Here is a 26,854-nt window from a genome sequence, read left to right as displayed (position 1 = left end):
TTCAGGATGCATGATCTGCCTTTCACAAACCCGAACTGGGTGGGGTCCAGAGTTTGGAGGTTACCAATGTCTTTGTTTATGAGTTCCATGGCCTTGCAGACCAAACTCATCAGGCTAATAGGACGATAGTTCCCAGGATCAGTGGTGGCTTCCCCTTTGTGGAGTGGGATAACTGTTGCTGTGCGCCATTCAGTGAGCACAAAGCCTGATGTGAGGCTTAGGATTGAACATGGTGCTTAGGTGGGGAGCCAGTTCGTTCTGAAGTTCGTGTAAAACACAGCCTGTGATGTTGTCCAGTTCCATGGATGCTGTGTTTTTGGCTTTAGAGAGTGCAGCTTTTACCTGTGTAGTTGTGATTACAGGGCTCTACATTCTTCCTGTATAGATATGGGCCCTTTAGGGTGTGAGAGGGTGGTAAAGTTAGCACTAAACCTATCTGCCAGAATGTTGGCAGTATCAGTTGGTTCTGTAATTTTCATGCCATTGTGCTGTAACTCAGAGCAGATCTGGGTGTTGCCACTGAGATTCTTGACATAGCTGTAGAATGCTTTGTGGTAGTCCTTAGAATCAGTGGCGATTTTATTTTCGTAGCTAGCTTTGAAGGCTCTTATAAGGGATCTCAGCTTCTTACCGAGGCTGACCAGGGAGCTCCACCACTCATGGGATTTTACTCTCTTTTGCAACAGTTCCTTCCTTCTGTTGTACAGTTTGTTTATGGCAGGGGACCACCAGATTGGCTTCTTTATTTTGAAGGATAGCTTCTTGGTTCTGTTTGGGATAGCACGATCCATGCACTCATGTAAGTGCTTATAGAGTGCATTTGTGTAGGATTCAGCAGTCGTAACTGTATTGGCCGTCGGCATGGGTGTCGAAGTTCGCCACTTCTGTCTTAAGAAGCATGAAGTTGGCTATGGAGACATTTTTTACCATGATTTCCTTAATGTGGGGTAGGGGCGGGATGTGGATATCTAGGGTGATTACCTTATGGTCGGATCTGACCAACAAGGAGTTGACTTCGGGTGTGGAACACCGGTCACTCATGTTGGTAATGACTTGGTCTAGGATATTGTTGCCCTTGGTGGGGGTGTGGATAAGTTAATCCAGGGCACTGGAATTTATGAATTCCAGAAAGCGTTGAGCGAAGGAGTTGGTACACGAGTAGTTTTCCCAGTCAATGGTGGGGTAGTTGAAATCGCCCATTATTACGGTGTTTGAACCCTAATATTTTCCAGTACATCAAGAAAAGAAAAGTGGGAATGTTGGGGCATGATGGGGAATCTGTAGCAAGCTACAATTTGGATTGCAGTTTTGCCCAGAGTTAGTTGCACTTGGATAACCTCGGATGCATTATGCTGAGCAGCTAGCCTGGAGGTGTGGATATCCTTAATGAATATGGGCACACCTCCGCCTTTGATGTTTCGGTCCAGGTTACGTGGCTGAAAGGTGTGGTACGAGTTATAGCCTGGTAGTGCAGGGGTGCTCTTTGGAGCCTTGAACCAGGTCTCAGTCACTGCACAGGTATCTATGTTCTCCATTTTAAGGAGTGCCTTGAGTGAGTGTATTTTGAGATTTAGACTTCTAGCATTGAGTAGCATTACCCTCAGTTTTTGCTTGCCTGTTCCTGTTACATTTGAAACAGGTCTAAAAAAGGCACTATAGGGGCGGCAAGAGCCTTAGCCAGTATCCGGAATCCCATGGGTGACAGGTGCAGGCCATCTCTGGCAAAGCATCATGGTCTGTCGACCAAGTCGTCCCAGTCAGACAGATACTGGATCCCCTTAGAATGACACCGGAAGCTTATCCAATTGCTGAAGTCAATCATTTTGTCCTTGTACTACAGTATCATTCTGGGCGATAGCAGAATGCTACTCAGGGCTAGGGTCATACCTCCCTCGGCTACAAGATCGGAGAGCTCTTCCATGTCTCTTTTCATGTAGTCCAGGGAGGCATGTCTCCGGTCACTCACACCAACATGAACAATGACAGTCATATTTGTACTTGTGGAGTGACCTGAGTGCATGGGTTATGTGGCAGACCCTGGCGCCCGACAGGCAGCTGACAGTAACCTTCTCCTCGTTTAGCCTGGTGAGTGGGACATCAGTGTGCCTGACTATAGATTCACCTATGACTAGTGTGCTGGGTACGTTGTTTTACCTAATATATTATAAATGTTATAATATATGTATATGTTGCCCATAATATCTGAATAAGTGAGTGGGATTTTCATGACAGCATCAAGGAAACATTTTCCTTCCTTCTGTGTTTTTTTTCCTTAAGTTTTGGATTTTTCTTGGTATATTGATTTATTTTCTTAGTATATTTTATTTTTTATTTTCCATTTGTTTACCAGGTAAGTCCGGACAGAACACAAGATGACCATTTTCAGCGGAGGCTGGGGGAGAAAAGCTCCAGATACATAGTAAACAATTATAAAAAAATAATAAAAATAAATTATACAAATATAGCTATTTTGTACAAAGAGCATAGAAAATATAAAATGAATAAAATCAGAGTTTTACAATTGATGCAGCATACACAATGGTTAGAATATTGAGAAAATTAAAAAAGATAAGTTTCTGTAGACAAACAGGGTCAAACTAGAAAGCATAACTATATTTATATGATTTATATTGCATTTATCTTGTTTTAATGATAGTGTGTGTGTATTATTGTACGTGTCCATATGTGCACAAATATTTGTATTAATCTATGTATTTACAGTATATTGACAAAGTACTGGGTCACATCAGAGGCTTGGGAGGTCATTGTTAAGAAACTGAGAACTATTGTAAAGCTTGGCATTGAATACCATAAGTTCAGGTTATGCTATAAGAGAATAACTATGTAAAGATAACCATGTCAGCAGCCAGAACGCATTATAAACTGAATGTTTTACTGTGCAGATTAAGAAATGCATAGATTGGCCCAAACCCTGGACTGATGTGTGTGCTTTTTTTTTTTTTTTATTCCTGGGGAAATGCTATTCAGAAGTGAAGAGACATATAAGGGAACAGTTTTAGTGGCACACCAGGCTGATTTTTTTGATGTCTATTGTCATGCAAAGCTGACCAAATAGCTGAATCTAGCAAAGCTGGAAATGTGAGACTGCAGACCACTGAAGAAGGGGAGATGGGAGGAATAACTTGGCCAGGAATTGAAACTTGCAAAACTGCTCCTTGTGAAAAGTCTTTTATCTCAGTAATTTGTTGACACTTTTGCAAGTTTCTTTCAGAGAATGTGTAGTACATCAATAGGAACAACATTTGTAAAACTCAGCGCATACCAGTCAATGACACGAGCTGCAGACTCTCAAACTTGGCATTTTTTTTCAGGTGGTCCATTCTAAGTGAATGGAAGTCTAGTCTGACAACAAATGGTAGGGCTATTTGTTCTTACAGTCTGTGCATCGAGACAGATTTAGCTTTCCAAAGGAATCACAATGTCTGTCCCCATGAGGGCAGGCAAGAGTAAAAAAAAAAAAAAATAAAATTAGGAAAGAGCACTTATTTTGCTGCAGGCAGCTTTAGAAGTGCAGCAAATCATGGCAAGATAAAAAATATATGTTTTTTCATTGTTTGCCCGTAGTGGTCCTTTAAGTTTGCTGAGAGTAAGGTGGTTTGCGTAGACAATGGCTACTCCACCCCTCTTTTTTTTTGACGGGCCTGTCTTAGAATATTGTACTCTGGGGGGAGGATATCACAGTCTAGGTTAGGTCATTTTAGCCAGGTTTCTGTCAAGAGACAATATCACGGGTGTAGTTAGCCATCCAGGCGTGGAATTCACCGATTTTATTAACTACACCCTGGTATTCGTCGTGTAAAAAGATACAGGTTTTTGGGGGGGGAGCAGAGCTGTAAAGAGTATTGGGATGGTAAGTCGAGGGAGTGAATTTGGGACCAGGACTGAGATGTATATCCCCAGAATATAGTAGAGATTTGGGGAGGTAGTAATGCTTATTGTCTAAGTACTTTATTTTGTGTAATGTGTTGGTATGGGGTGGGGGAATTTTGATTTTTGGGAGGGGATTGTCATAAGAGAAGACTGAGGAGCAGAAGAGTAAGGATTGGAAAGGGTGTAATGGTCGATTTTCATGAGAGAGAGTAGGACTAGAGTGAATGGAATTGAGGAGGAAGTTGTAGAAGGAAAGAAAGTAAAAAAGTAAAGAGAGGTAGGAGGAGGAGTATTTGGGTAGTGAAAGGCATGTTGGGTATACAGTTGGTAAACAGGGGGTAAGGATGAGGCAGAGTGCGAGTGTTATTAGGAGGTAATAGTGTTATGCAGTGGGTGGAGTGTGCTAGGGGGAGGGGTGGGGACTAGGTTGAGATCTAAGAGTGAAAGGAGGGATACTGAAGTGGGATAGGTCTGTGGAGCAGGAACAGAAGGGCCAGGGAGGGGGTTGGGCAAGAAGGTGAAGTAAGAAAGAAATAATATGGAGGGTGGGTAGGAGAGAGGAGTGAGCCCGAGCATAGCAAGGGCAAACATAGCAGGGCTGCAACAGGTTTGTGCATTTCCACAGAAAAAAAAAAATCAGTGAGAAATGGCTGTCTAGGGTTCAGAGAAGTCCATGGAGGATAAAAAGAGTAATGGACACTGTTTAGAAGTTGGGTCAGGCTTGTAAATAGCCAATTTGCTTAGGGGTAAAAATGGAATACCAGGAAAAAAAAATGCTTTTTATATTTTATTTCTCTTATTTTTTTCTCTTCAAAGCTTTACATACAAGACTAGTGAGACGTATGGGTCTGTACTTTCCAGGATCTGTAGATGGCCCTCCTTTGTGCAGAGGGATGACTGTTGCCTTTTGCTATTCATGAGGCATGAAGCCTGTTTGGAGGCTACAGTTAGTAATTCGAGGCCCTTATAGGTCATGTTTCATGCTACTTGGACGGCATCCTGGGATATTGTCTGGGCCCACTGATGCAGTGTTCTTGGTCTTAGAGATCTTAGAGAGAGCATCAAGGACCTGTTCCCTAAGAAGTGGAGAAATGTATCCTTAAGGCAGATAAGTCTTCCCATCCTGTTTGCTCCTGGAGAGAGTTTCCACTACCTTAGGGCTGAACCAGGTAGATCCATCAAAGGGAGCACTGATAAATGAAGTGTAGAAAGGCTCCGCAAAGTCACAAAGACACACCCAGGCATGCCTTCTTACAGTAACTCATGAACCTGCAGCTCTCAAAGCTCCCTCTGAGGCATGAAGAATCAGCCTAATGGAGGCATTAATAAGGAGTGCAGGATGACCACTAAATGTCTTACCTACTTAAAGGTCTACATCTGTGGTGGACATTGGAAAATGCCTTAATTCCTTCTGAAACCTTGTGAGATATACCAAATAGTTCATCAATCTAAGGGAGAATGTTGCTGATGCATAAACTCGCTTTCTAAACCTGTTCAACGTCCTACACACTGTTCAGGGGAAGTAGAGAACTCTGCTGATCAAGTTTTCTTAGTGGCTTGCTGCTACCACCATAGCATCAACTGGGGGACCCTTACTCCAATAGGCTCTACCCTCTGAAGCAACACGGTATTAGCTGGTCTCTTATGGATAAGCTCAGTGACACCAGATTCCTTCCAAACCTAACTTGAGGAGTTTCACATATCCACCAAGGGGACTACCCAGGACATAGCTGAAAACCTCAAGAAACACCAAGTCCTCCCGGGAGGGAAGGTCAGAAGACCACCCCTCCTTTCTGTATCAAAACTTCTAAGATTTCACCAAACAAGAAATCAAGGGGTGATCTGGGGGACCCACTCCCTTCAAAGTCAGTATCTTCAGTCAAGTGGCTCCATTTGTATGTATGCTTCCAAGGGGCTTCAGGAGAGGAGACAGACATGTGATCAGAGTCCTGGATGAAGACAGTCTCAAGGCTTGACCAGGCATGCTGTCTCAATGGAGCAAGATAAAAAGAGTCAGGATGCAGAGTAGACAGTTGTGGAGGAGGTGGACCCAACAGATATTAAGGATGTCTTTCCCACAGATTGGAAAAATGCTCTCTCCTGTCACTCAAAGGCAGCGGTCAAGGGGGAATCACGAACAGACCTGGTAGGAGCCAAAGCCACATGCTCAGGATGGCTCTAAGCATCTTCAAGACCCAGTCTAGATGCAGAGGTCAGCAACAAGCTGTCCAGTGTCAAGGTTTAGAGGAGATGGGATGGGTCTGAGAATATCCAAGTGATGCCCAGACCCTGGGATCCAGCACCGACATTACAACTCCTTGATCCTTCTGACTTCAAGAGGGTCAGAGCCATCTGGATCAGAGAAAGGGTCAAGAGTCAAAGACCACGGACTTAGGATCTGACAGACTCTGAAACCAGAGGGTGGATCGGAATAAGAGTCAAAGTTGGGGGTTGGACTAGGGTAGCTTCACTGATCTAATGGGAAACGGAGATGGAATTATTCCAAACTTAATCTGGGTTCTGAGAAAGTACAGTTGTGTACACTTACCATAAATGTAGATGTTAGAGTATATTCACTCTTGCAGTCATCACACTTGGGTTATCTGCCTGCAGGTAGCCCTCAGTTGGCCCGAATACCAGAGTCTTGGGATTTCCATAGTCGAAGAAGCACCTTGGGGCATACTGGACTCCAAATGGTTCTCAGTAGAGGTTTGTGAATCTGTAGAAGCGGGTATCGGGGGCTGTAAAAGCACCTCCCAGAGTACCGGCAGACTGGCGACTAGCTTAACGGAAGCATTGTCGGCAGTTTTGGACCTATGCGTTCCATCTCTGTCTTTAATCTTACGTTTTTTCAGAAGATCGGTAGTCTGATGGCTTAAAGTCATTTCAGAATACGGAGAATGAGAGCGAAAGAATTTAGCGACAAAGATAGCCTGATGATGAATAGTTCAGGCGTTGAACAAGGCACAAAACAGACAGCGAGGAACGTCGTGGTCTGGGCCTAAACAGGTGACGCAGTAAGAATGAAAATCTCTGAGGTATTTGGTTTTCCACAGGCAAGACGATGGTTAACTTTTTCGGACATCGGTTAGAGCAAGAAAAAGGGATCCCCAATGGGGTACCTAGCTTTAGAAAACTTCAGGCTTGAAACTCGAAAAATGAAAATATCAGGTAGCGGCCAACCACCACTTGTGAACTGCTTCTGCTTCGGGCTCCCGCATGGCAAGAAAAGCTGATGTGATGGCTTCGGCTGCATGTTTTATACCCCTGACGACCTGACATCAAGGAAGAGGCGACAGCATCCGATGCAAAAATCTCAAGGCTCTAGTATTCAGTCCGACTGAGGGCAACCTGCAGGCAGATAACCCAAGTGTGATGACTGCAACAGTGAAACACAAAGAACATCTTCCTCATCATTCTGTCCACATCTGCTTCTGTTAGGCTCCTAGGTGACCTAAGGGACAAAGAGGTTGAGGGGGAGGGTTGTCTGGATCCTCCAAGGTGTCTCCTGCAAAAACAGTGAATAAAGCCTTATAGGCTATGGAGAGAATCTGGATGAACTCAACAGAGGAGACATCGACTTGATCAGAGTCGGACTGGAAGGGTCGCTTGGATCCAAAGATCTTAACTTAGATGGGATCAGAACCCGAAGACTTTTCCATTTTTTTCTCAGGTGGCACAGAAACCATGGGAGGAGGAGAAAAAGTGATTGTTGGAACACTTCCAACTCTTTAGCCTTGACAGTAGTATCCCCTTTGGACAACTCAGAATGTTTCTTGGAGTGAGGGGGAGCTCCAGAAGTAGAGGAAGAAGTGGAGGGGAAAAAAGCCTTTTAAGATCAATTTGTTTTTGCTCTCAAGCACTGGATGACTGAACCCTACACAAACCACGCAAAATCAGTATAACGGTACTCTGCTCTAAGGCAATAAATATACTTGGGGGGGGGGGGGGGCAAGCATCCGAAGTAGGAAATTCACAGGATGAGCATTTAAAACCAATTGGCTTTTCAGATATGGTAATAATTATATATAATAAAAAAAAAAAAAAAAAAAGCAGCTACAACAGAAAACTACAAAAATTGAGTAACGAAAAAGGACTACCAACAATGGTAACTCTAAAATTACAGTAGCAATGTACGAAAAATACCAGCAATAGTAATGTGAAAAGTACCAAATCTATGGTACCGAACCAGTAAAGGTCATAAGGCCCAACCAAAACTATGGAGGGGACAAGATACCACATTAGTTAATACCCTAAAATAAAGGGAAGGAAACTTAGAGAAAATTCCCCTTGAAAAAGAGTAAGCAGAAATAACTTATGTAACGCAAAATCCCACTCCAGCTACAAGTGACCACACCCAAACGTGAAGTGGCAAATAAGATTGGGAGGTATTTCAGGCGAAAGATGATGATTATGGGTAAGGGGAGGAGTCAGATTTGAGGTTATATCACATGCCCATTGTTTGAGAAATGGACCGAAAAAGGCACCATCAGATGCAAGTGATGGGAGCCAAGAAACCAGGGCAAGGGCCCGGAGACAAAGGGATGAAGACTAACCCCCATCTGTACCGGTAAGGCTGACTACATCAATTGCTCCAGGTCTGATGTCTTCAGACTTCCAACAGACCGGGATGGCCAAAAGTACAGTTGTGTACACTTACCATAAATTTAGATGTTAGAGTGTATTCACTGTTGCAGTCATCACATCTGGGTTATCTACTTGCAGGTAGCCCTCAGTCGGCCTGATTATCAAAAGTCTTGGGTCCTGCGTCGGTTGCGGTCTCATCTTCCATGACATCAGGTAGTCAGGGGTATAAAGCATGCAGCCGACGCCATTACATCAGTTTTTCTTGCCCCAGATGTCAGGTGCCCCCATAATGGGAAGCAATTATATACAAGGTTACACCTCCAACAAAAAAGCAAATACACCAAAAAGCTTAAAGCATAGTAAACAGGAATAGGTATAGTCAATAGAAGTCAGGGGGCTGGAGGGAGGGTAACCAGGACTGCAACAGTGAATACACTTTAATGTCTACATCTATGGTAAGTGTACACAACTGTACTATGTTCTTCGTGCTTCACTGTTGCAGTCATCACATTTGGGTAGATTCCCAGAGCTACGGATGTGAAGAGGTAATTAGATAGCATTAGGACCAGCTATAAAGCCCTGCAAGATGTCAGAGGCAAAGCCAGCTCTGGATTTAGAAAAAAATGGCAAGTGGTAATGCTTGGTGAAGGTATGTACAGAACTCCAGGTAGCAGCTTCTAGGATGTCCCTGGGAGGGACACCTCTGAGAGAGAGAGAGAGAGAGAGAGAGAGAGAGAGAGAGAGAGAGAGAGGCTGTAGAGGTAGATACAGCCCTGGTGGAATTTGGTCTTATCCCCTGTGGGGTAGGTTTTCCATGGTGCTTATAGCATAAATGAATGCAATGGCCTATCCACTTAGAAATGGTTTGCTTTTAAATGGCCTTCCCTTCTGCCCCTGCAGCAAATGCAACCAGCAGCTGTTCAGAATTCCTGAGAGGCATAGTCCTGTTCCCCTTTGTTCAGTGGATTAGAAAAGAAGGCTGGCAAATTAATGGACTGATTAAGGGCCACACTGGATACCATCTTGGGCATAAAGGAAGGATTGGTCCCGAGGGAAACCCTGTTCGCATGAGATAATGAAAGGCTCTACTGCCATGAGGGCCTGTAATTCAGACACCCTTCTTGCTGAAGTGATGGCTAGAAGGAAGGCTGTTTTTCAAGAAAGGAATTTCAACTCTGCATTTGCAGCTGGCTCAAAGGGGGGTAAAGTGAGCTTTTCCAATACAAAGCAAAGGTTCCAGGCTGGAGGAGGGGCTTTCCTGAGTGGTCTTAAGTTTTTGGCACCTCTGAGGAATTGTTTCAGCAATGGGTGAAAGAAGAGGGGTGGCTCTGTATTGTATGTAATGTGCTGAAATGGCTGAGCCATGAATTTTGATGGAAGAAAAGGGAAGGCCCTTGTGAAGCATCTCAGTTAAGTATTGCGGAATATGAGATAAATTGGGCATCACTGTGCCCATCCCGAGTTTGGCTCCAGGAACAGAATCTTTTCTATTTTTCAGCATAGGATTTTCTAGTACTAGGCCTCCTTGCCTCCAGAATGACATCCATCACTTGCTTACTGAGGGATGGTAACGGAGAGATCAGGTAGGTAATTAGCCAGGCTGCAAGGTTCAAGGTTTGAAGCTGTGGGTGCAGAATCTGGCCCTCCTGCTAGGACAGCAGGGCAAGGGTCTGAGGCAGGTGCCATGGTACCAGCAGTGACACTGCGCAAGAGGGGGTACCAGTGTTGGCGTGGCCAGTCTGGTGCAATCAGTATTGTCCTTGGTTTGTCCCGTTTAATCTTTAGTAGCACTTGGAGAGGAGAGGCAGAGGGGGAAGGCATAAACTGATGGATTTTTCCAGGTGAAGGACAGGGTATCTACTTTCCAAGCTTGTTTGTGGGGAGTCCTTGTGCAGAATTTGTCCGGTTGGTAGTTCTAAGGGGAGGCAAACAGGTCTATCTGTGGGCTCCCCCATTTGTTTCTCAACATGTTGAACATCTTTGGTTCGAGTTTCCACTCATGCGAGTCCATAAGATTTCTGCTTAGGTCATCTGCCAGTGTATTTAGCTTTCCTGGCAGGAATTGAGCCTGTAGGTGCACTTGGTATCTCAAGGCTGTGTTCCACAGAGCCATGGTTAGTCTGCAGAGAGGGTATGAATGGGCTCCCCCCTGCTTATGTACCACATAATAGTGGTGTTGTCAGTCTTTACCAATAATTGTCCTTAAAGGCTGTCAGAGCATTCTGTAATTCTGTACAGCTAACATTTCTTTTTGATTGGTATGCAGGTGCATTTGACTTGGGTTCCATTTGCCCTGAATGCAATGCCCTGCCAAGTGAGCCCCCATGCACAATCTGATGCATCTGTTAGGGTTTGCATGGCAGGGGATAGAGTGAATGGCAGTCCCTTGTTTTGGTGGCAGGCCTCTGCCCACAAAAGGAACTCTATCTTTAGACAATGTATGATAGGAATCATTGATTCTAGATCCTGAGAATGTTGACACCATAGGCTTTTTAGATACCATTGTAGTTTTCTCATATGCAGTCTTGTATATGGAATTAGTAGAATGCAAGAGGCCATGAACCCCAGGGCTTGCAGTATTTTACTTGCAGATAGCTGGGTCTTTGTTAAATGAACTTGTTTCTCTGGTGTGAGGTAGGCCATCTGGGAAGTTGTATTCAAGCTTGCTACCAGGAATACAATTTGTAGGCAGGGTACAAGATGTGATTTCTTTTCGTTTATGGTGTACCCCAGAGAAGTTAGCAATTTCTTTACAAATGCCAGATGATTTAATAGTATGTCCTGGCTTTCTGCCTGAATTAGGCAATCATCCAGGTATGGGTATATTTGAATACTTCTTTGCCTGCAAAATGCAATGACTGGAGCTAGGCACTTTGTGAATATCCTGGGCACAGTAGATTAGCCAAAGGGCAGTGCAGAGAACTGATGGTGCATATGTAGCCTGCTCTGAAGTATAGTTATCTTCTGCAAGATTCCCTTATTGGGATGTGTAGGTAGGCTTCCTTTAAATCCAGTGTTGCCAACCAGGCATTTTTGCCTAGCATGGGAAGCAGCTGATGAAGAGAGTAAGCATCTTCAATTTTGGGATTACAAAAAATGTGTTTAGGATAGACAGGTCCAGGATAGGACACCAGGAATGGTCTTTCCTGGGAACCAGAAAAAGTTTTGTCTAAAAACCGTGTCCCCATTCTTTTTCTGGGACAGGTTGAACAGCCCTGATGCTTAAGAGAGAAAACTTGCTTTTGAGCCTCTGCCCACTGATTTGCAGGTAGGTCTGGCCAACTGTTTGGGGTTGGTAAGAAGTGAAAGTGGAATCTGTATCCTTGGGAAACTTAAAACCCATTTGTCCTGAGTAATGATTTCCCAATTTTTTGCATGCAGGGCGATCTTTCCCCCTAAAGGAACAGTCAGTTGAGCAGGGCTTGGAAGGTTTAAAGCTAAGTCACTGAGACAGTTTACCATGGGGGGAGTCTTACTACTCCCTGCTTTGGAAGTGGGAGCCCCCCACTGCTTAGGGATTTGAGTACCTTGGGACTAAAGCCTGGGTGTTCTGCTGGTCCTGGGTTTGGACTGAAGGACTGGAAGAGGCAGGAAAGGACCAATTCTTAGAGGGCCAATGCCTACTAAATCTGAGAGGCTGTACTTGCAGCAAATCTTAACAGTTTGCATAGATTTAGCTTTTCCTCCATCTTTTTAAGTACTTCTGCTTTGTTGCCAAACAGGCGGTCTTGGTTTAAGGGAGCATCCAGTAATTTAGCTTTAACATGTCCTGGCAAAGATTGCTCCTTAAGCCAAGCATGCCTTCTCAGTACAGACCCAGTGAGACAGCAGCCCTGCAAGATGCCTCTAATGAATCAAAACTACACTGCAAAGTATGTTTTCCAACTTGTTTAGCAGAATGCATTAAATCCTGTAATTCTTTATTTTCAGCACAGTCAGGAATCAACATAATTTTCTGTTCAAGCAATCCAATAATGTGCTACTGATACTTTAACATATGAAATTGGCAGTTTAAGGCCCTAATGGCCAAAGTTGCAGAAGTGTACACCTTCTTACCCAATCTATCCAGCACCCTGGAATCTCTATCAGAGGGGGTAGGGTTTTGGCAGTAGCCTTAATGCCCTTGGGTCCCTGTGAAATGGTCTCAGGAGCTGCAGTAAGATTTTTAAAGAGGAACTTGTAAGAGTCCAGTACCCTATAATACCTATTAGGTTTTCTGGGAGCAAGAGTTAAAGTGTCAGGGGCCAGGCTAGATTCAGAGAAGGCATCATCTACAATGTCCAGTACAGGAAGGATAGCTAAAGGCCTGTGTTGAGGCAGGAGTAAGAATTCCCCAAGCCTCTTTTTAGAGTCAAAGAGTAATCCTGGCTTTCCCAGCGGAAATGCTCCCCAAGAGTACGCAAGGTTTCGTCAAGAGAAATCCTCTGGAGGGGAAGCAGAGGGAATGGAGTCCTCTGCATCAGAATCCTCATAGGTAGAGGAGGGCAAATCCTGGTCAGAGAAAACAGAAATTTCAGAATCCTGATCAGAAGAATCAGAAGGAAAATTAGTCCTAGGTCTCTTAGAGGGAGAAGGGTGGCTTTCCCTGATTAGAGTAATAAGGTCTTCAGCCATTCTTATTTGTTTTTTAGGCATAGGGGCCTGACCATGCAGTCTGGGTGTCGGTTTTCTGGGCATGGATCGAGTTTTAGGCCTTGAAGAAGAAGATGGCGTCTGTTTAATATGCAAGTCAGTAGGCCTGAATACACCCTCAGAATCCGGTGCCTGCACAGCGGCTCCGGACCCATCCAAGGTAAAGACATCCGCAGGTTCCACAGTTGAAGAAGCATCTCACGGCATACCAGACTCTGAATGGGTCTCAGTAGAGGCCTGCGAATCTGAAGTAGTGGGTATCAGGAGCTGAGAAAGAGCCTGAATGAGTACCGGCGAACTGGCGACTAGCTTAGGAGAAGCGTCATCGGCAGCTTTGGACCTGTGCAGTCTGTCTTTATCTTTGCATTTTTATAGAATGTCAGTAGTCGGGTGGCTTACTGAAGCCATTTCTGGATAACTGAACCGAGTACCAAAGTATTTAGATGCGAAAAATGAACAGACGACGAATAGTATGAGGTCTGAATAAGGCACAAAACTGACAGCGAGGTACGTCGTGGTCTGGGCCTTGGCAAGGAATGCAGTACGAATGAAAATCTTTGAGGCATTTGCTTTCCACAAGAAATACAATTGTTAAACTTTTACTGACATCAGTTTAGAGCAAGAAAAAGGATCCACAATGGGGTACTTGGCTAGTTGAAGACTTCAGATCTGAAACTCGAAAACGAAAATTTCAGGAGTCGGCCAACTGGCACTTGCAAATGCTTCTGCTTCGGGCACCACACGGCAAGAAAGACTGATGTAATGGGGTCGGCTGCATGCTTTATACCCCCGACTACCTGACGTCATGGGAAATGAGAAAGCAACCGACGCAGCACCCAAGACTTTGATAAACAGGCTGACTGAGGGCTACCTGCAAGCAGATAACCCAAATGTGATGACTGCAACACTGAAACATGAAGAACATCCAAGGAGGCCATTGCTGGGGGATTTGTTGAATAGATGATGGGGCAACAGATCCAGACTGCTGGTCCAAGCCAGGGAAGCTTGGATCCGAAGAGAAGGGAAAGTCTCATGAGAAAAACTCCTCCCCTATTTCCTCCCTCAGTTCCACAGAAAGCCCATTTTAAAAGGAACCCCCTCACCATGAAAGGTCTCTGAACAGTGATGGTCACAGATACTGCCTTTCCAGAGAAAGTACAGTTTTGTACCTACCATAAATGTAGATGTCCGATAGGCATGCATCTGCAGTCCTTACAAATGGGCTGTCCTGTCCTCAGGCAGCCCTTCGGTTGGCCGGATTCCAAAGTCTGGGTCTGGCCTCGGCTGGTGTCGCACTTCACCCGACGTCATAGCGGCAGTTTTTCGGGTATAAAGGCATCAGCCGACGCCATTTTCCTCAGTGTTTCTTGCCCCAGATGCCAGGTGCCCTCTAGGAAGGCTAAATTTGGATAAATGCAAATGGTTCCAAATAGTAGAGAGCAAACAAAAAATAAGCATGTATGTACATATATACAAACAAATACACCATAATAGATTCCCCCAGCTAGCTACAAGATGGGCAAATACCCTAGGAGTACCACAGAGGGGAAGGAGGGTGGGTAATCCTGACTGCAGATGCATGCCTATCGGACATCTACATTTATGGTAGGTACAAAACTGTACTATGTCCTTCAAGGATGCATCTGCAGTCCTTACAAATGGGTAGAATACCATAGCCAAACTGGGGGAGGAGGAGAAATAAGATTATGGTGTAGTTAAGATCCCTTGCAAAACAGCAGTGGAAAAACCTGCTCGGGATCTGGAGTATAAAGGTAAATTATAATGCTTGGCAAATGTATGCACGGAGCTCCAAGTAGCAGCCTCTAAAATGTCTTTGGTAGCCACTCCTCGTAGAAAAGCTGTGGTAGTGGCTGTTGCCCTTGTAGAGTGAGGCCTGATGTTTTCTGGAGTTTTCTTCCCATGGTAGGAGTAAGAAAATCTAATGCAATTTCCTATCCACTTAGAGATGGTCTGTTTTGAAATTGCTTTTCCTTCCATTCCTGTTCATATGCTACCAGTAGTTGGTCAGTTTTCCTATTGCCCTTGGTCCTGTCCAGGTAGTAGCGTAGTTGTCTATGTACATCCAAGGTATGTAACAGTCTTTCCCCCCTGTTCTGTGGGTTGGGGAAGAATGTAGGTAGATGGATAGCTTGATTTAAAGATACCCTGGAGACCACCTTTGGCATAAAAGTAAGATTTGTTCTCATGGACACTATCTTGATGGAAGATCAGGAAGGGCTGTACTGCCATTAATGCCTGTAGCTCAGATACCCTTCTTGCTGAAGTGATTGCAAGCAGGAAAGCAGTTTTCCATGATAAGTATTGTAAGTCTGCTGTTGCTGCTGGTTCGAAAGGAGGGAGTGTCAACTTTTCTAGCACGAAGTTCAAGTCCCACGCTGGCAATGGTGGCTTCCTAGGTGGTTTTACATTTTTAATTCCTCTCAGAAACTGCCTGAGCAGAGGATGTGAGAAGACTGGAGGATCCAAGTTGTATTCTGCTGAAATAGCTGATGCATGAATCTTAATGGAAGAATAGGACAGGCCGTTGTGGAAGAGCTCTGCCAAGTATTCCAGGATGTTGGCTATGTTTACCAGCGACACATTTTCTCCCTTTTCAGTACTCCAAATGTGATATCTTTTCCATTTTGCTGAATAATTTTTTCTTGTTGAGGGTCTGCGAGCCTCCAAGATAATGTCTTTAACCCTTTGGGATAAATTTGGGTTATTTGGTCTTATGCAATGTTCCAGGCAGTCAGCTGCAGTGTTTTCAGGTTTGGATGCAGGGTTTTGTAGTTGTTCTGTGTTAACAGTAAGGGAACTAGAGGTAGAGTCCATATTTGTTCCCGAGACATGCTCCTCAGTAATGGGTACCAATGTTGCCTTGGCCAGTCTGGAGTTATCAGGATGATCCTTGGATGGTCCTCTTTGATTTTCAATAGCACCTTGTGCATCAAAGGAAGTGGTGGGAATGCATATGCTGTCAGGTTTTTCCAACTGAAAGATAGGGAGTCCACTTTCCAAGCTAGTGGGTGGTACGTCCTTGTGCAGAATTTCTTCAGTTGATGATTTCGTGGGGATGCAAATAAGTCTATTTCTGGTAGCCCCCACTTTCTTGTAATGGTTTTGAAGATGTCCGGATGCAGCATCCATTCGTGGGCATCTGTGGTAGTTCTGCTTAGTATGTCTGCTAGAATGTTTTCTTTTCCTGGCACAAAAATTGCTTGTAACTGGATGTTGAAGCTCAGGGCCACATTCCAGAGGTCCATTGCCATCCGGCATAGAGGGTACGAATGTGTGCCTCCCTGTTTGTTGATGTACCACATAACTGTGGTGTTGTCTGTCCTTATCAACAGTGGACCTTGTCGAAGAAAAGGTCTGAATGTCTGAATTGCCAGTTTTACTGCCAGCATTTCCTTTTGATTTATGTGTAGGTGCAGCTGGTCTTGAGCCCATAAGCCTTGTATGCACTTGTCCAGCATGTGCGCCCCCCAACCGAGGTCTGAGGCGTCCGTTGTGATTGTCTGGCTTGGTTGAGTGCTGTGGAAGGGCAGTCCTTTGTTTGATTGACAGGCCTGAGCCCACCATTGGAATTCTTGTTTCAGGCATGGGATTATTGGAATTTGGGTTTCTAGGCTGTGCTTGTGATGAGACCATAAATGCCTTAGGTACCACTGTAACTTTCTCATATGCAGCCTGGCATGTGGAACCAATATTATGCAGGATGCCATGAAACCCAAGGCTTGCAGGACTTTTCTTGCTGTTAGCTGGTTCTGTTTTGTTAATGCCAAGAAGTAGAGAGGGAGTTGCTCCTGTTTTTCTACTGTTAGGAATGCCATTTGCCTTGATGTGTCCAGTTCTGCACCCAAAAAGGTTATCCTTTGGGATGGTATCAGCCTTGACTTTTTTATATTGACTGTGTATCCCAGGGCTTGCAGTAGATAAATGACCCTTTTCAAGTCTTCTGTTAGCTTGTTTTTGTTGTCCGCTTGTAACAGGCAGTCGTCCAGGTAAGGGTAGATTTGGATAGCCTGCAATGAGCAATTACTGATGCCAGGCATTTCGTGAACACTCTGGGCGCAGTAGATAAGCCAAAGGGCAATGCTGAGAATTGATAATGCTCTGATCCTGCAAGAAATCTGAGGTATCTTCTGCAATTTGGTCGTATGGGGACGTGCAGGTATGCCTCCTTGAGATCTAGAGTTACCAGCCAAGACTCCTTGCCCAGCATGGGAAGAAGCTGCTGTAGGGTCAGCATTTTGAATTTTGGGACAATGAGGAATGTGTCTAAAGCGGACAGGTCGAGAATAGGTCTCCATTGGTTTTCTTTTCTTGGTACCAAGAAGAGTCTGGAGTAAAAATCCCTGTCCTTGCACCATAGATGGTACCTTTTCTACAGCTCTCATGCTTGGTAAGTGAGTTATTTGTTTTAGAGCTTCTGTCTTTTGATTTGGAGGTAGGTTTGGCATTCCTCTCTTCCTTGGTAGAGTATGGAAGTGAAACCTGTAACCTTGGTCTATTGTCTGCAAAATCCACTTGTCTCCTGTGATGTAATGCCAGTTTACTGAAAATAAGGTTAGCTTCCCGCCTAAGGGTGCTTCTAGTTGTTCCCTGGTAGGCGGTGCCAGAGCCAAGTCACTGTGATTGTCCTGTAGTAGTGGTGGTGGCTGTATCTGTGGCTGTACCTCGCTGGTTGTTAGCCTGCCACTGGCGTCCCCTGTAGGCACCTCTGGATTGACCTCTGCCTCTTGAGCGCCTATTCCTGCCTCTCTGAGCTCTGGAGGTGTCTGGAAAGGACCAATTCTTGGAGGGCCAATTCCTGCTAAACCTTGGAGGTTGGACCTGTAAGAAATATTTCACTGTCTGGACAGATTTTGCCTTCTCTTCCATCTTCTTCAGCACCTGTTGTGCAGGAGAGCCAAACAAATTGATCTTGTCCATGGGAGCATCTAGTAGCTTTGATTTGACATGATCTGGTAAGGCCTGCTCTTTTAACCATGCATGTCTTCTGATCACTGTGCCAGTCATGGCTGATCTAAAGGAAGCTTCCAGTGCATCATAGCCGCATTTTAAGGAATGATTACTGACCTGCTGAATGTTATGTACCATTTCCTGAATAGATTTTTTGTCTAATGGTTCATCTGAGGACAGCTTTTGAGTTAACTGGTCTAACATAAATTCTTGATACTGGATCATGTGGAATTGACAGTTCAAGGCCCTAGCTGAAAGAGTAGCAGAAGTGTAAACTTTTTTACCCCATCTCTCTAAGGACCTGGATTCCCTTTCAGAGGGGAGGGTTTTTTGGCAGAGGTAGCTGCTACAGCCCTAGGTCCCTGGGAGATAGTTTCAGGATCTGCAAAAGGAGCCTTATACAAATGATAATGTGTGTCCGGGACCCTGTAGTACCTATCGGGCTTAGCAGGGGCTGGAGGAAGAGAATCAGGAGCAGTACAAGCATCATCCACAACAGTAAGTACTGGAGGAATGGCTAAAGGCCTATGCTGTGGCAAATGCAGAAAGGTTCTAAGCCTTTTCCTAGTGTCAGAAAAAACCTGGCCCTGCCATTGAAATTGTTCCCTCATAGCATGCAAGGTTTCCCCAAAGGAAAATTCCTCAGGCGGAGAGGCAGAAGGAATGGACTCTTCTGCATCAGAGTCCTCATAAGGAGAAAAGGGGGCCTCTGGAGGGTTTGAATTATCTGATTCATCAGAGGAGCCATCTGAAGAAACTGGCTCAGGGGGCTCTACTCTAGTCCTCTTCTCTGGAGGTGGGTGAGAGGCCCTGTCTGGATGTGGTTGGGATCCCCGGATCAAAGAAATGAGATCCTCTGCTAGACTAAGCATTTGAGAACTAGAACTGGGCCTGTGAGAGGGGGTCTTAGCAGGCACAGTTTTGGTAGCTTTTGCTGCTTTAGCCCTGGCAAAGGCCTTAATTGACATGGATGCAGGAGGCCTAGCAGCTCCACGTGCAGGGGTAGAATTATCCAAAGGGATAGTATCGGATAAATCCTGTGAACCTGCAAGAGCAGGTGGGATTTCAGTAGCAGATTCAGCCAAGCTGGATGAGGCCTCGGTAAGTGGCAAGCTTTCGGCCAAAGGAAGAACCGTGGACTCTGTTTCAGCCGAAACCGAGACACTCGCGGTTGGCTTAACCGCGAGTGTCGGTCCTTTTCCTTGCGTTTTTTAGAAATTTGCGTAGTCGGAGGATCCGACGGCATAATGTAAGCAAAATCGGAGCCGAAAAACTCTTCAGCAAATTCTGACCGACGTTTAAGCGTTCGTCGGTTGAAAGAAGCACAGGCTAAACAAGCTGCTACGTCGTGGTCTGGGCCTAAGCAAGGTAAGCAGTAAGAGTGGAAATCTTTATGAGGTATTTGTTTCCCACAATTTAAACAGTTATTAACTTTTTCTGACATCGGCGGAGGCAAGAAAGAGTCCCCAACGGGGTACTTAGCTTTTTAGAAGTCTTCGGTAGTAGTAGAAGTATTCGGTAGTAGTAATCTCTGGATCTGACCGACCGACACTTGCGAACAGCTTCTGCTTCGGGCGCCACGCGGCAAGAAAGACTGAGGAAAATGGCGTTGGCTGATGCCTTTATACCCGAAAAACTGCCGCTATGACGTCGGGTGACGTGCGACACCAGCCGAGGCCAGACCCAGACTTTGGAATCCGGCCGACCGAAGGGCTGCCTGAGGACAGGACAACCCATTTGTAAGGACTGCAGATGCATCCTTGAAGGACATCAAAGGCCATCAAGCTCAAAGACCCTGGCCCCGAAGCGGTCATGGTATCTGAAAGTCTTGGGACTTTTGGATTTGGTTGGCCAGAAATAGAAGTAGTACACTGCACCAACCGCTTACAGTTTCCTTTAGAAGATTTAGCGTCCTTAAGTTGTTTGTGAACCAACTTCTCATCCTTACTGGAAGATGCTGATAAAAGAATCCCCCCCCCCTCCACCGGAGGAAAGACCCTTAAAGGATGAGCTTTGCTCTCCCTCTCACAGACCGCATGAGAGTCGAAGCCCTTGCAAGTAGCCAAAGGGGATTCAAGGTGAGCAGCACTGAGGCATTTCACACAGCACTCATGAGCATCCTAAGAAGGAAGCTTTTGGCCACAAAAAACACATTGTTTAAGACTTTTTCCATTCTGAGAATGAACACAAAACAAACCACATTATCCAAGTCCCAAAAGGCAGGAAACGCGCCTACACTAACCAGCTAGCAACTCTACAATACAAAAACAAACCTAACCTAATTAACCAGCTAACTCCTTTACAATACAGAAACAAACCTAATGCCAGCAATAAACACGTACACTATACTAACATCAAATGGGGGGGTGTAGAGGAGTAAAAAACCCTGACTTAAAAAAAATAAAAAGGGGAAAACAAAAAGGATACAGAGAAGAAGCAAACGGAGCTACTGTCCAGAAAGGCAGCAAGCTAGATCTGGGGTGTATGGGTAATGGTAGTAGAGCTGAAGTCTTGGAAATCGGTCGGCATCAGATCCAATAATCTCACAAGTAGAACCCAGACTGAAAAGCCATCAGATCACTCTAGTTACCACAAGGAAGCAAGCACTGCCATAGTCTATCATCTAAACTCAAGACCTTCTCTCTCCCCATGCAACTACTGAACTGAGATCACATGTTAAAAACAGGTATTTGTGAGACAAACTCACTGACGCTGCATTTGATGGCGAGTAGCCAGTATAAATGTTAAACTGCAATATTTAATTCACCTTACCTGTCCAGTCTGTCCATAGCTCTGGCTTCCTTGGGAGCTATACGATCCATAGCTAATTAAAAAAAAAAAAAAAAAAAAAAGTTACATTTTAATATTTAACATTTATAAATCAGCGCAAACATATGCTGACAGAAAAAGTACAGTTGTGTACACTTAGCATAAATGTAGATGTTAGAGTGTATTCACTGTTGCAGTCCTAACATATGGGTTTATCCGGCTTCCGGTAGCCCTCAGCTGGCCAGAGTCCTCTGTATAGGACGTCAGCCACCGTCGGCTATAAAAACTGATGTCAGAACGTCGGGTATAAAGGGAGGCGGCCGATGCCATTTGCTCAGTTTTTCTTGCCTTAACTGTCAGGAGCCCCCAAAAGAAGGTTACACCAGGAAGGAAAACTCCTGGAAACATGCCATCCAAAAACAACATATCTAGTCTGTGCCTTAGGAAAAAAAAGGGGAAATGGAGGGTGGGAAACCAGGACTGCAACAGTGAATACACTCGAGCATCTACATTTATGGTAAGTATACACAACTGTACTATGCTCTTCGTGTTTCATTGTTGCAGTCCTAACATATGGGTCGATTCCCAAAGCCCAGGAAAAAAACAAAAGGGGGGAGGAAAAAATCACAGATTAAGGGTTGGTAAAAAGGCCTTGCAAAACTGCAGAAGCAAAATTAGCCCTGGATTTAAAAAACAAAGGTAGATTGTAATGCTTTGTGAAAGTATAGACAGAAGACCAAGTAGCTGCTTCTAGAATGTCCTTAGTAGGCACCCCTCTCAAAAAAGCTGCAGAAGTATTGGCTGCTCTAGTAGAATGGGTCCTAAAACCCTGAGGGGGAACCTTTCCATGCTGCAGGTAACAAAAGTGAATACAATGAGCAATCCATTTGTAGATGGCTTGTTTCAAAATAGCTTTACCCTGAGCCCCAGGAGCAAAACTAACCAACAACTGCTCAGACTTCCAAAAGGGTTTAGTCCTGTTTAAGTAAAATCTCAACTGTCTGTGCACATCAAGAGAGTGCAGAATCCTTTCCCCCTTATTCTGGGGGTTACTGAAAAAGGTAGGCAGATGAATAGACTGGTTAAGGGTTAGACTGCAAACCACCTTAAGCATAAAGGTGGGATTAGTTCTCGGAGATACCCGATCTGTATGAAAAATAATGAAAGGTTCTACTATCATTAATGCTTGCAGCTCCAAAACCCTTCTGTCAGAAGTAATAGCCAAAAGAAAGGCAGTCTTCCATGAAAAACTTTAATTCTGCAGAGGCAGCAGGTTCAAAGGGAGGTAGAGTAAGCTTCTCCAGGACAAAATTAAGATCCCAAGCAGGAGTAGGAGCTCTTCTGGGAGGTCTAAGATTGCTAGCTCCCCTCAGGAACTGCTTCATCAAGGGGTGAAAAAAAATTGGTTGCTCAAAAGAACAATGAGCAGAAATTGCTGAAGCATGAATCTTAATTGAAAAAGAAAGTCCACCATTAAGCAAACCTGACCTGCTAGATAATCAAGAATGAGGGAAAGAGAAGACTCTTCTCCTTTAGCCTGCATCCAAGAGCAGAATCTCTTCCATTTATCTGCATAGGATTTCCTGATGCTAGGCCTTATGGCCTCATGAAGAACTTCAACAACCTGCTGGGAAAAATTTAAAGTATTAGCCAGGCAGTTAAATGCAGAGTTTGAAGATGAGGAAACTTGCCCATCCTGAACCAAGAGATCTGGTACCAGGGGAAGATGCCAAGGCTGAGCCTGGCAAAGGCTGCAAAGAAGGGGATACCAATGCTGCCTGGGCCAATCTGGTTCGATAAGAACAGCCTTTATAGTTTTTCGTCCCTTATCTTTAGCAGCACTCTGGGAAGAAGAGGCAGAGGAGGAAAGGCATAAATGGAGAGTTGTGTCCATGGGAAGAACAAAGCATCCACTCTCCAAGCTTTGATGTGAAACTCCCTGTTGCAGAAGGTTGGAAGGAGATGACTGGTGTGAGAGAAGAAAAGATCCACCTGAGGAGTGTCGCAATGGAAAATGATCTTGTTCAGTTGCCACTCATAAGGATCCAGAACATGTCTGCTCAATTGATCCGCCAAGGAGTTTAGCCTCCCTGGAAGATACTGGGCTGAGAGATGTATGCCCATGGAAGCTGCTAAGGACCATAGTCTCATGCTGTCTGCACAAAGGGTAAGAGCGAGTCCCCCCCTGCTTGTTGATGTACCACATGAATGTGGTACTGTCTGTCCTGATCAGAAGAGTCCCAGGGTAGAGTAGGTCTTTGAAAGCCAGCAAGGCCTGCTGCATTGCCATCAGTTCTTTTAAGTTTATGTGCAGATGAATCTGTTGAATGCTCCAAGTCCCCTGTATGCCCCTGCCTTCCAGATGTGCCCCCCCCTTGCATAATCTGAGACGTCTGTGGTGAGAGTCTGGCTGGCAAGTGGTGGGTGGAAAGGCAGACCCATGTTCTGAGAACAGGTTGCCGCCCACCAGAGAAACTCAGGGAATAAGGGAAAGAAAAGTCTAAGTCCTGTGTAGGAGCTGACCGACCGGCACTTGCGAACTGCTTCTGCTTCGGGCACCACGCGGCAAGAAAGACTGATGAAGATGGCGTCGGCTGATGCTTTTATACCCGAGACGCTCTGACGTCAGGGAAAGTGCGACATCAGCCGAGGCCAGATCCAGACTTTGGAATCCGGCCGACCGAAGGGCTGCCTGAGGCAGGACAACCCATATGTGATGACTGCAGATGCATCCTTGAAGGACATCTCAGGGAATAAGGGGAAGAAAAGTCTAAGTCCTGTGTGTGTTGACACCAAAGGTTCTTGAGGTACCACTGAAGGTCTCATATGCAGCCTTGCATATGGGATCATCAGGATACATGAAGCCACGAACCCTAGTGCTTGCAGGAATTGCCTTGCAGTGAGCTGGGTCATGCTTGCCAAGTTCCTGAAATAAGATCTTGTTGTTTGTCTTGAGGGAGGAATACCATCTGGGTGACTTGTCTTCTCCTTTTGGGGTAGAAGCACCCCACTGTCGGGGTCTGTAAGAGCCTTGGGGCTGAGATCTGCCTCTTGGGCGTCTGGTATCTGCCTCTTTGTGGTCTGTCTGACACTGGAAAGGACCAATTTTTTGAAGGCCAATTTCTGCTAAATCGAGGTGGCTGTACCTGTAAGAAATCCTTCACTGTTTGTATAGATTTTGCCTTATCCTCCATTTTCTTTAATACCTCTTCTGACTTAACACCAAACAAGATATCATGCTGTAAAGGAGCATCCAATAATTTTGCCTTAACATGATCAGGTAAACCTTGTTCTTTTAACCAAGCATGCCTTCGAATCACAGATCCTGCAACTGCGGCTCTACAAGAAGCCTCTAATGAATCAAAACCACATTGCAGAGTATGTTTTCCCACTTGTTCAGCTGCATGCAATAAATCCTGCATTTCCTTATAGTCAGGACCTTCTGAGCTTGTAAGCATTTTCTGTTTCAACAGAGACATTAAATATTGTTGGTATTTAAGCATGTGGAACTGGCAATTTAAAGCCCTTACTGCTAAAGTTGCAGAAGTGTAAACTTTCTTCCCCCATCTATCTAATGCTCTAGAATCCCTGTCAGATGGAACTGCATTTTTAGCAGTGGAAGCCTTTACCCCTTTTGGACCCTGGGAAATAGTTTCTGGGTCAGCAGCAGGGTTTTTATAAAGAAATTTGTGAGAGTCAGGGACTCTATAGTACCTATCTGGCTTGACTGGTGCTGGGGGCAAAGAATCAGGGGTTAAACTGGATTCAGAGAACACATCATCCACAATGTCTAACACAGGCGGAATAGCAAGGGGCCTGTGCTTAGGCAATAAAAGAAAATCTCGGCGCCTTTTCTTGGATTCTGAATAATCCTGGCTCTCCCATTGGAAATGCTCCCTCATGGTATGTCAAGTTTCCCCAAAAGAGTAATCCTCAGGAGGAGAGGCTGAAGGGATATATTCTTCAGCATCAGAGTCCTCATAGGGGGTAAAGAGTATCCCTGGTCTGAAGAGGAATCAGAAGAAATGGAAACCTGGTCAGAGGAATCATAGTCTGTATTCTGCCTAGGCCTTTTATCAGGAGGGGGATGGGAACCCCTGATCAGAGTAATTAGGTCTTCGGCCATTTTGAGCATCTGTTTTTTAGGCATGGAGGCCTGTCCAGCTGAATACTGTACTTGTTTCTTTGTCTTTAATGGAGTTTTAGACTTGGTTGTTGTTTTGATGGTAAGCTGTGAAGGTCTGAAAACACCCTCAGAAACCGATGCCTGCTCAGCAGCTCTGGACCCATCTGAGGGGTTAATTTCGGTAGGTCCAATACCTTGAGTTTGCAGAGGCCTAGGAATCTCCACATGGAAGTCGGAGGCAGCCTGTGGCTCTGAGGTAGTGGGTGTCAGGGGCTGCGAATGCACCTCACTGAGAACTGGCGTAGAAGAGGCTTCATAGTCAGTTTTGGACCTCGGATGCCTGTCCTTATCTTTGTCGTTGCGTTTTTTGTGTATTCTGGTTGATGGTATAATTGAATCTTCGGCCAAAATAATGGCGAGCAAAATCAAACAGACGTTTATTAGTGTGCTTGTTAAATCTAGCACAAAACAGACAACTAGTGACGTCGTGGTCTGGGCATAGGCATGGAATACAGTAAGAATGAAAATCCTTATGAGGTATTTGCTTCCCACAAGAAATGCAATTATTAACTTTTACTGACATCGGTCTGAGGCAAGAAAAAGTTTCCCCAACAGGGTACTTAGCTTTATTGAAGTCTGCGGTTCTGAAATTCGAATTTGAAAATCTCAGGAGTCGGCCGATCGGCACTTGCGAACTGCTTTTGCTTCGGGCACCGCACGGCAAGAAAGACTGAAGAAAATGGCGTCGGCTGCATCTTGTATACCCCTGGTGCACTGACGTCAGGGAAGAAGCGACAGCAACCGACGCCGGACCAAGACTTTGAAACTCTGGCCGACTGCGGGACTGCCTGACGGCAGGATAACCCAAATGTAATGACTGCAGCAGTGAAACACGACGAACATCAGTAGATTTGTGTTTGTGAGGGGACACTGGCATGGGAGGAGGATTACAGTGGCATGCATTTATAGTCCACCAAAAACTGCTATTATGGAGCTTAAATTTTGGGAGAAAAAAAAAATCAGCTTTCAGCAGGGAATATTTACAGGTGGGGACTGGAATTTGATCTGCAATAGTGAGATGCATCAGGGGACCTGGAAGGGGTAATATAAAAAGACGGTATATTTCTGAAGAAATGTATGAAAATATCTGGTATGGAACATGTGAATTCAGTAGGAACTCTGACACAGTTTACATATTTATTCCCCAAAGTACAATAACTGGGCTAGACTAGATAGAAATTATATTTCACAGGACCATGTGTATTTAACTGAAAGCTTCAACATGTCCAATAAATATTTCTGATCATGCACCAATCAAGATAAAAATGCAGAGTAATTAAGTAAACAAGACACTGGCACTTTCCCACTTACATGTGAAAAAGAGAAATGTGTGGAATGGGCAGTGGAAATTATTTGAGAGTTACTAGGGAAGATTCAGACGTTACAGCTATTAACTGGGACATAATTAAAATGCAGTTTAAAATATGGTTGAAATAAGAAAAAATTAGAAGTTATGTACTCACCAAAATGTTCCATCTGAGTAGGTGTATTCATTTGTCTGCAACCTGTGGGTTATGGATCCGATATCGGATCCGAACTGGCATGGTTTACCAGCTATGGATCCAAGCTCTCAGCTCCTCCCCTCACCCATAATGCCCTGCTCTACCCTCATGACCTCAGATCGAGTTTGCCAACAGCAAGAACACCCTGAAAAGGGTAACACACAATATGCAGGAAACTGAAAGGCCAGGGGGATAGGAGGGCGGGATGGTTGCAGACAAATGAATACACCTACTCAGATGGAACGTTATGGAGAGTACATAACTTCTAAATCTGAAGTAGGAGATTCATTTGTCTGCAACCTGTGGGACAGAGTCCCCA

The 26,854-nt window shown here is 44.8% G+C and overlaps 1 protein-coding gene across 1 annotated transcript in view; it reads right to left on the bottom strand.

Moving 5' to 3' along the window:
• Nucleotides 1-26,854, bottom strand: part of LOC122787881 (RNA-binding protein FUS-like) — a 921,130-nt gene that overhangs the window by 688,158 nt on the left and 206,118 nt on the right. Inside the window, exon 3 of the mRNA XM_044054799.1 lies at nucleotides 20,851-20,902. Within this exon, the coding sequence (XP_043910734.1) occupies nucleotides 20,851-20,902 (52 nt within the window). The remainder of the gene's footprint in view (nucleotides 1-20,850; nucleotides 20,903-26,854) is intronic.

The sequence above is a fragment of the Protopterus annectens genome, chromosome 13.part0 (genome assembly GCF_019279795.1).
Source record: "Protopterus annectens isolate FY-2018-M chromosome 13.part0, PAN1.0, whole genome shotgun sequence".
In the NCBI taxonomy this organism is placed as follows: Eukaryota; Metazoa; Chordata; order Ceratodontiformes; family Protopteridae; genus Protopterus; species Protopterus annectens.
This window is presented reverse-complemented; position numbering and strand designations above follow the sequence as displayed.